This window comes from Vipera ursinii (genome assembly GCF_947247035.1).
Source record: "Vipera ursinii genome assembly, chromosome: 8".
NCBI classification, from domain to species: Eukaryota; Metazoa; Chordata; class Lepidosauria; order Squamata; family Viperidae; genus Vipera; species Vipera ursinii.
Genome location: NC_139519.1, coordinates 13,672,908 through 13,682,991, shown reverse-complemented (window position 1 = coordinate 13,682,991; position 10,084 = coordinate 13,672,908). Strand labels below are relative to the sequence as shown.

Sequence of the window (10,084 nt, the reverse complement as noted above, 5' to 3'; positions counted from 1 at the left end):
GAAGCACACAAATGGCAATCACATCGACCACAGGATGCTGCAAGGCTTGTATATGAGCACTGGCTGTGAAACACCTGGATTTCTATCTCATGACCACAGGGATGCTGTGATAACCATTAAGTGCGAGGACCACTCACAATGCTACTATTTCAGCACCATCATGAAAAGGTAAAGGTAAAGGTTCCCCCCGCACATGCGTGCTAGTCGTTTCCAACTCTAGGGGCCGGTGCTCATCTCCGTTTCAAAGCCGAAGAGCCAGTTCATACAGTTGCTAAGCAGAGGAGTCATTAAATGACATCCACCTTTATTGTTCCTCCCATTAGGGGAACTCATGCTTGAAGATGTATATGGTGCTATTTCTTCAAGTCCTCCCTTAAAAACTCAGGCTAATTTAAGGCCCACCTTCTTCCTACACTCCACCCTCTGTGCTTTGTTTTGTTTTGTTCCAAAGTTCTGCTTTAAAGTCTTCATTCACAGAAAACTCAGCAGGAAGCAAGAATAAGACCATATCTGGGCACCCACAGAATGCCCTCTTATTTTAGGCATGGGGTGTGGGGTGGTCAATTTCTACTTATTTAGGAATTCTTCTGGGAAAGGGAATCCTCCCATTATGGATAGGATGCTGCACTATTGCTTTTATTCTCTATGTCAGTGGTTCTCAATCTTTTCTTCCCTATGGACCTCCTTTTGTAGCCATGGACCATGGCCTCAGACTCCCAAGACGTGACTCAAGATTTAAACAATAACATTTCTTCAAAGACTTTGCAGGCCTCCTGTGATGACATCGCGTTTCCCACAGGCTGAGAGCCACTGTTCTATGTATTCATTTGTGTCTATGTATGTTATTGACCCCAGATAGTTTTTGAAATGTTTGAAACATAAACATGACGCCAACGCCACCCTGTCATCCAGTCCAAGGGGTGAGTGTGATGAGTAGCTACAATAGTACTGAACATATTTAGAAAAAAAAACCAGGTTCACGTGAAGTCCGCAGGTCGTAAGTCATCCAGCCCTTAATTTGCATTTTTGCAAAATGTAAGAATTATCTTTGGGGGGGTGGTGCTACTAACCTTCCATTAGCACCTAAGGAGTCCAGGGAAAGGACAGTTGGATTTCGGAAGCCAGAGATGCCATAAAAATTCTGTACATAACAAGGAAATGAAAATTTCCCTTTGTCGGAAGGGAAGGGAAGGGAATGTCAAATCATGACACGAAATGTGCCTGGCTTACCAAACAGGAGCGCTGTTGTTAGGAAGATGGATAGTGAAAAATAACTAATTTTTCCCCCACCACAAACCCCACTTACAATAATGGAAGGAAGATAGGAGATTAAGGTTTGCTGATCTTCACCAGATCTTCTGTTGATTTGCAGCCTTCTCTCGAGGAGATGGTTCATGTAGTAAAGTATCTCCCAGCTGAATTTCTTCAAAAATGTCTAGTCCACATGGATGATTTATGTTGATATTTTTGCTCTTCCTGTAGCAATGCTTTTTTGAGGCCAACCGTGCTTTCTTTCTGCTTGTCTGCAATGCTCATCAATCTGCCTGACCATTACTTGATGCTATCTCTGCACTGAATTATTATCTGGAAAGCCATGATTACTTTTTCCCCTGCAGCCCTGAAGAATTTCATACTGGCCTACAAAAAAATGACATAGCATTTGGCGTCTTTTCATTTCCTTGTTATGTACAGATTTTTCTGTCATCCCTGGCTTCTTAAATCCAAATGTCCTTTCCCTGGACTTGTTATGTGCTAGTGGAAGGTTAGTAGCACCCCTCCCCCAAAGATAATGCTTGCATTTTTCAAAAATGTAAATTAAGAGCTGGATGACTTAGGACCTGCTGGCTTCGCGTGAACCTCAACATAAATTTATAGCCTTCTTGAGAGAAGAAACCTGTTGAAAGATATTTTTCCCCAGACCCCTGGTCTATTGGGAGAAGAAGAGGAGATTGGAGGAACATAAAAGGTGTTTCTGTAAGAAAAAGAGACCCCATTCCTATTTTTGACTTCAGACTTACCCACTTAACAAGAAGACGACTATTACAAAATAGAGAGGGAGGGAGGGAGGATCCAGGAGGAGGAGGAGGAGGAGGAGGAGGAGCAACAGCAGCAGCTCGTTGAATTCTTACTTTGTCCTTATGTCCTTATTTGAGGAAACATAAGGTTTGCTGGAATTTTTTAATTGCCTCTGGTAGAGACCACTGATACGGTTGTTACATTTAAACCTTGGCAGCTTTAAAAAAAAGCAGAATCAGACTTCCGCTGGTGATGAAATACCACCCCAAGTTGTGAGGTGGACTGAGAAATTGAAAGGGGAAAAAAAAAACCACCACATTCCCGGAGCCACAAAGATCAAAGCAGTTTTGTATCAATTACCATGAAAAGAACATGGACCCGTCTCTACAGTTCCCAGGAACCAAGCCTGACTCAACAAGAGACTTTACATGTTACCTTTTTGATTAGATTGAATAACTCCGTAGTTTATTACTGGAAGGGAAATAGTGTGTGTGTGTGTGTGTGTGTGTGTGTGTGTGTGTGTGTGTGTGTGTGAGGCATAGCTGATAATTCTGCAGTTACACTTTCCTCCTTGCAATCAAGACCAGAAAGAGTTAAGGAAGCATCTAGGAGTGCTGGTTAATAGCATTCATTAATTTTAGGGCAACAAAACTCTAATCCATTTCCTTCTGTGTGTGTGTGTGTGTGTGTGTGTGTGTGTGTGTGTTTTCAGTGTAAAGTGGTCAAGTTTCCTTCTTTTGTGAAGGAAGTAACAGTCTGATCTGCTTACTGTTTGGGCAACTCTCATTCCTGTCAAGTACAAGAACTAACTCTCAAAAATGCATCTCCAACCCTGGCATTTAACATCTTTGAAGGCAAAGTGGTGGACCTCCAGGATGTTCATTTGAACAGTTCAACACATGGAAGGAAAGCTTTGCTGATGCTGCGACTGTCATAAAGATTAATTGAAATTTTGGAAAATTGCACAGTGGCCACCCCTGAAGAGGTCCTTCGGTCTTCTTTCTCGAGGAGCAATAGTGAGAAAAAAATATTTGGTGATGACAATACACATCCAGGGTGTATTGTGGGGGAAACCCGTAGGATCATTTCTAGCACTGTGAAGAATTTAGGCAATTATAAATAAAATTTAAAAACACATCAGGTAAGGTAGAGAAAAAGTTCTAGCTTTGAGAAGTGGTCCAGCATTCTAACAAAAGTGGGGAGGTGAGTAATTGAGGCATCATAGCCAAGAAAGGATCCTGGGGGAGGGAAAGGGAAGCTACAGGATGAGGATGAGTGAAATAAGGCAATCCAGGCAAGATGCCACCTTGATCCTGAGAAAGATAAGGAAATCTACCAGAGAGGGAAACCTAAGCAAGTTTTAAGGAGTTGGCCAACTTTCTAAATCTAACAAAAGTGAGTTAAATAAAATGAAATTTGGGGTGGAAGAAGGTGGCCTTTATTGAGATCCACCAGCCACAGGCTCAACAGATTACCCCAAAAGTCACCTCCGGTGAGCCCACATCTAAGACTGGAACTAAAGATGACCAAACTTGGCTTCCGGGAGAATTTAGCCTCCTGGGCTAGGAATACCTTTGAATCCAAAACCTTTCACCTGGAAAGGAAGCAGAAAAAAGCCAGCAGCCCAGAGCTCCTGTTCTCCACTCCCTTTGCTCTCTTAGGCCAAATAGTGAGGCTTTGGGCGCGTCTCTCCTGTATAGAGTGTTTGTGTGTGTGTGTGTGTGTGTGTGTGTTGTATACAGAACGCATCTGAATGAATGGTTTCGGGATGGGCCCCCCCATCCCGAAACCATCCATTCAGATGCGTTCTGTATACCAGCGTTTCCCAACCTTAGGAACTTGAAGATGCGTGGACTTCAACTCCCAGAATTCCCCAGCCAGCATAGCTCCCAGAATTCCCCAGCCATGCGTTCTGTATACCAGCGTTTCCCAACCTTAGGAACTTGAAGATGCGTGGACTTCAACTCCCAGAATTCCCCAGCCAGCATAGCTCCCAGAATTCCCCAGCCATGCGTTCTGTATACCAGCGTTTCCCAACCTTAGGAACTTGAAGATGCGTGGACTTCAGCTCCCAGAATTCCCCAGCCAGCATAGCTCCCAGAATTCCCCAGCCATGCGTTCTGTATACCAGCGTTTCCCAACCTTAGGAACTTGAAGATGCGTGGACTTCAACTCCCAGAATTCCCCAGCCAGCATAGCTCCCAGAATTCCCCAGCCATGCGTTCTGTATACCAGCGTTTCCCAAAATTAGGAACCTGAAGATGCGTGGACTTCAACTCCCAGAATTCCCCAGCCAGCATAGCTCCCAGAATTCCCCAGCCATGCGTTCTGTATACCAGCGTTTCCCAACCTTAGGAACTTGAAGATGCGTGGACTTCAACTCCCAGAATTCCCCAGCCAGCATAGCTCCCAGAATTCCCCAGCCATGCGTTCTGTATACCAGCGTTTCCCAACCTTAGGAACTTGAAGATGCGTGGACTTCAACTCCCAGAATTCCCCAGCCAGCATAGCTGGCTGGGGAATTCTGGGAGTTGAAGTCCACGCATCTTCAAGTTCCTAAAGGTTGGGAAACGCTGCTGTATACAACACACACACACACACACCCTTAGTATACAGGAGAGACGCGCCCAAAGGAAGGGTTTCCACGCTCTCCCACCCAGCCTCTGTTGCCACACGGCCTCTCTCTCTCTCTCTCTCTCTCCCCCCCCCTCGCCCCTCGCTCCCTCTCCCCGGGATGGGGAGCCGGGCCGACGACCCCCTTTGCGCCAGCAGGCGACAGAGCAGAGCGAGCAAGCAGGCAGGCGGGGAGGCGTCGCTGCTTGCGCTGGCCTCCGAGATGCCAAGGCGCTCCCGAGGAGGAGGAGGAGGAGGAGGAGGAGGAGGGGATTCAAAAGTGACTTTCTCCTCTTTCCACTAGGCTAAGCTCCCCCCACCGGCCGACGGTCCCGCCCCCCAGCTGCTTGGCACGTCCCCGATTGGTGGGCTGGGCCGGTGCCTTTGAAGTGTGCTGCAGACCGGAGCTATTAGACGTGCGGCTCGGGGAAAGGCAAGGCTTTTTTTTTTCCCCTCCTCCTCCCCTCCGTCTCTCGTTGGGCCGGTGCGGTCGTCTCCTTGCTGGTGCAGCCGCCGCCGCCGCTTCCCCGACGCGCCCTGCCCGGCTTTTCGCGCTGCGGAGCTTGGCTCTCCCCCCCCCCCACTTTTTTTCCCCCCTCCCCAGCCCTGCCCTCCCCCACCCCCGCCCTGCCCGGCTCGCTCCCCCAAATGAGCGGCGGTTCGCCCGCTGGATCTAACGCAAGGACATCGCCCAGCGGCAGCAGCAGCGGCGGAGGAGGAGGAGGAAGAGGAGGAGGCGGCGGAGAAGGCTCGGCCCCCTCCTGGTCAGCCCAGCCATCCGGAGCCGTGTGCCCGGCGCTCTCGCACCTGTCCCCGGAGGACCCCCTGCGCCAGGCCAACCGGCTTCCCATCCGGATCCTGAAGATGCTGAGCGCCCACAGCGGTCACCTCCTGCACCCGGAATATCTACAGCCGCTCTCCTCCACGCCCGTCAGCCCCATCGAGGTCAGTGCCAAGTCCGAGCCTCCTTTTTTCCTTTTGGCCCGCACAGACGCCCCGCCAAGCTGGGCCTTTCCAGCCGACGCTTCTGCCCTCGCTTCTCGGGCCGCGACTTCTGCCGGCTCCCGGTCACGCCGCGCCTTCCCAACTCCTTGCTCCGGGCTGCGGAGCCCCCTCACACACACACACACACACACCTCACCCCTTTCCGCGGCGCTGGCCGGAGCCCCATCTCGACCTCCTTTCCTCCCCCCACCCTTCTTAGCTCGGGGACCTCTGTTCCCCCACTTCCAGGCGCCCCAGTTTTGTGGAGGGCTGGCGGAGGGCGCTCGCTTGCGAGCCAGCCTTAAGCCCGAGCTGATTTGGCTGGCTTGGCCTGTTGGTGGCAAGGACTCAAGGACTGGGAGGGGGGGAGGGGGCGGGCGGACGAAAGAGAGGGTACGCTACGGTTTGGGGCATCTTCTTCCCCAACTTTGCGCCGCCGTTTTAATTCTACTGCTTCGAAAAGGGTGCAAAGGGGCGCGTGCAGGGGTGGGGTGGGGGTGATATCAGACTAGCCCGGGGAGAGGAAAGGTCCCATTTTTTGGAGGCGGGGGTGAGGGGAAGAGAGGGGGACTGATGTCCGCCGACTCCCACTCCGGGTTCCGGAGAGGGGAACGGCTGCGCGTCGGAAGGCGCCGAACCCGTATCGGCTGCGCGTCGGAAGGCGCCGAACCCGTATCGCGGATGACCTTACAGCGAGAGGGGTGGGGAAAAAAGCAATTCCTAGGAAGCGAGGCCGGTTTGGAGGAGGGACGGACGGTTGGCGGGGAACTTCCAGCCACCGGCCTGGAAACTCTCGTCCCTCGGGAGATGAGGGCTCTGGTGCGCCCCGGGACCCCCCCCTCGCCTCGCCCAGCTTTTCTCACGCGCCTTTTCCTCTCTCCTTTCTCCCCAACAGCTGGACGCGAAGAAGAGCCCCTTGGCGCTGCTGGCGCAAACCTGCTCGCAGATCGGGAAGCCGGATCCGCCGCCCGCTTCCAAACTCAACTCCGGCGCGGCCGCCGGGCTGTCTGGGCCGGACAAGGAGTCGAGCGGCCGCGCCGCCGGAGTCGGAGCCGGCAACGGCCTCGTCAAGCAACTGGGCGACGCGCCGACCGAGGATAAGTCGAGTTTCAAGCCGTATTCCAAAGGCGGAGGAGGAGGAGGAGGAGGAGGAGGAGGAGGAGGAAGCGGGGGAGATCCGCGGAAGGACGGCAGCTTCCCGCCGAGCCAAGCCGGGTCGGGCGCGGAGAAGAACGGCTTCCGAGTTCCCAGCGCCGCCTGCCCGCCTTTCCCTCCGCTTTCCGCCGCTTCGTCCTCGTCCACCACCTCCTCCTCCTCCTCTCCGGGCGGTTCGAGGGGCAATTCCCCGCAGCAGGCGGACTGCCGAGGCCCCGACGAGAAGAAGGAGTCGGAGATCGCGGCCAAAGCCAGTCCAGACGGCGCGCCGGGAGGAGGAGGAGGAGGCGGCGGAGGGAGCCGCGCGGGCGCCGGCAGCGTGGAGCCCGGGACGCAAAGCGAGTCGTCTTCTGGACGCAAGTCGGAACCTCCGGCTTTGGCGGGCCACGTGGCTCCGGTGTCTCCTTACAAGCCGGGCCATTCGGTGTTTCCTTTGCCCCCCTCCGGCATCGGTTACCACGGCTCCATCGTGGGAGCGTACGCGGGTTATCCTTCCCAGTTCGTGCCCGGCTTGGATCCTACTAAGCCCAGCCTGGTGAGCAGCGGCCAACTGCCGGGGGCTTTGGGCTTGCCGGGAAAGCCGCCCAGCTCCAGCCCGCTGACGGGGGCCTCCCCGCCTTCCTTCATGCAGGGATTATGCCGAGACCCCTACTGCCTGAGCTACCACACCGCCTCCCACTTGGGCACCAGCAACTGCTCCAGCTGCGTCCACGACCCGGGCAGCCTGAAAAGCGCCTACCCGCTGGTGTACCCCACCCACCCGCTCCACGGCGCCTTGTCCTCCAGCGCCACGCCGGGCCTCTCCGGCCACTCGCTCTACACCTACGGCTTCATGCTGCAGAACGACGCCCTGCCCCACATATGCAACTGGGTGTCGGCCGGCGGACCTTGCGACAAGCGCTTTGGCACCTCCGAGGAACTGCTGGCCCATTTAAGGACCCACACGACTCTGCCCGGGGCGGAGAAACTTCTGGCTGGTTATCCTACCTCGGGGTTGGGCTCTGGGGCCTCCTGCCACCTCCACCTGCCGCCTGCCGGCCCCGGGAGCCCCAGCTCCTTACCCGGATCTCTGTCGTTGAGAAGCCCGCAGACTTTGGGACTAAACCGCTACCATCCCTACGGCAAAAGCCACTTGCCGACGGCGGGGTCCTTGCCGGTCCCTTCCTTGCCTGCAGCTGGACCCTACTACTCCCCCTACGCCCTTTATGGCCAAAGACTAACCTCAGCCTCTGCACTTGGATATCAGTAACTCCAGCAGCCCCCCCCTTCCCCCCCCCCGCCTCTCTGGCGACCTCGCCTCGCCTCCGGAGTGTGTATTTATTTCCTGTATGTTAGCTTAAAGCTGGGAAAATAAGTGCATTAATACACCAATGAATCAATGGTATGCAAAACGTCTGTGTTCCCCCCCACCCACCCACCCTCTCCAAAATCTGACCCGCTCTTTTATCTTTTTTTTTTTAAAAGCAAAATGTTTGTGTCCGTGGGGGGGGGGTAGGGGAAAGTTTCCTGTCTTTTCTCCCACCCACCCCTTTTTTTTTTAAATATTGTTTTTTTAAAAAGAAAATTTTGCTCTGATCCACGGGGAGCACCTGGCATGATGTTCAGCAAAATGCTTTTCTTCCTTCTCCCTGCTTTTTCTACCCCCACCCCACACACACATTTTTTTTTAGTTTGGTTCTATTCTTGATTTGGGTTTCTTTGGCTTTTTGTACAGTAACTGGAAAGTTGGGTTTTTGTTTTTTTTGTCTTGTGAGAAAGAGAAAGAAAGAAAGAAAGAAAGAAAGAAAGAAAGAAAGAAAGAAAGAAAGAAAGAAAGAAAGAAAGAAAGAAAGAAAGAAAGAAAGGAAAGAAAGAAAGGAAAGAAAGAAAGAAAGAAAGAAAGAAAGAAAGAAAGAAAGAAAGAAAGAAAGAAAGAAAGAAAGAAATGGGGAGGTCAGGTTGGCTGGGAAATTAATCGCAGGCTGAGCAGGCTGCGGAAACAGAAGGAGGGGTAGTGAGATTGGAGTCACCCTGTGACTGGGATGCTGCTGGCAGTGGGCTGGCAGTGCTGAGAGCTTGGTTGGGATACTGCATGGAACCCATCGTCCTGCCTCCTCTGCAGAAACCAAATCTCCTGGGCTCTGGGAGTGAGCAGATGCCCTAAACAAAAAGGAGAGCATTCAAGCACTGGAATTTTCGGGGTGAAACTGAAGCTCCTTCCTATAAAAGAGAGGGCGTGCAAGCTTTCCACCAGTGGGCTATCTTTCACATTTATTTTATTTTTGCTTTGTTTTTTTCCCCCCTTTCTTTTTGTTCTCTCCCCTCCTTCCACTCCACCCACCCCGCTTTCTCTCTCTTCAAAAGACCTGAATTTTAAGGAAATTAGCAAGCATCCTTGAGGGACTGGAAGAGAACAAGATTTCTTATACGCCAAATGAGGAACTGGGAGAACTTTTTTTGCTCAGTCTGGTTTCAAGCTGGATCGTCAAGTCTAGCTAGTGGCCCTCGGGGGCCTCTCTTATCTTTGTCTGTAGGCTCAAATCTACGTACCAAAAAACCCCGACCATCAACCCAACGAAAAAAAATCACTCCCCTTTCTCTCCTAATGACCCTATCGCCCACTTTTCTCTTGACCTGTGGGAATGGAACAGCTGTTAAGGTGTGGCGACCCCTCCCCAAATTCCAGAACTAAGGCAGCAGGGAAGGCTGCAGATCTTTTGGGGTGAATAGATCTCCCTCCTGGTAAGTCTTATTTTGTTAATAAATGAATACTTGCTATATCTACCCCATCCGCGTGTGCTCTTTTGCATTCTCCCTTCGCCTTCCTGCGTTACACCTTCCCCTTGGCTGGCTGGCTGTGCGAGGCGGCCTTGAAAATTCAAAGACAACAGTCCAAAGGATGGCCAAACCATGAACCAAGCCCTTTGTTTTTAAGATGACTGAACAGTGGAAGTGGAGAGCCCGGTCATCAAGCCAGCCTATTGTTCATCGGGTTGTGATTTGTGGTTTAGTGCGTGGTTTTAGTGCATTGGGCAAACCACAGCTGATTTGGGTCTGCCATTCCGAGAAAGGAAGGCCGCTTGTGAGTCTGGCCTCTTTCGTGGGGGAAACCGAGGCAAGATTGTTCTGATCTGGGAATTGCAGGGGAAGAGAAGCATTGGGTCCCTGGCCAGCGGGACAGATCCACATAATGCCTTTGCCTCTGATATGGTACCTTCCTTTCTGCAGGAATCGGAAGGGAAGGGGGAAATGTTCCAAAGCAATGTGCCTGCACCACTTGTGTTCCTTATTGTCCGCCACTGCCACCTCAGCAATCTTGAGTGCTTCGTTCTGCTGA

At 52.3% G+C, this 10,084-nt stretch overlaps 1 protein-coding gene across 1 annotated transcript; it reads left to right on the top strand.

Annotated features, from left to right (window-relative positions):
* Window positions 1–5,277: 5,277 nt before the first annotated feature.
* On the top strand, window positions 5,278–8,017 carry ZNF703 (zinc finger protein 703; the record flags this gene model as incomplete). The annotated part of the gene is made up of 2 exons (XM_083368249.1): window positions 5,278–5,574; window positions 6,509–8,017. 2 exons carry the CDS (start codon window positions 5,278–5,280, stop codon window positions 8,015–8,017), a joined length of 1,806 nt encoding a protein of 601 aa, XP_083224375.1.
* Window positions 8,018–10,084: the final 2,067 nt, after the last annotated feature.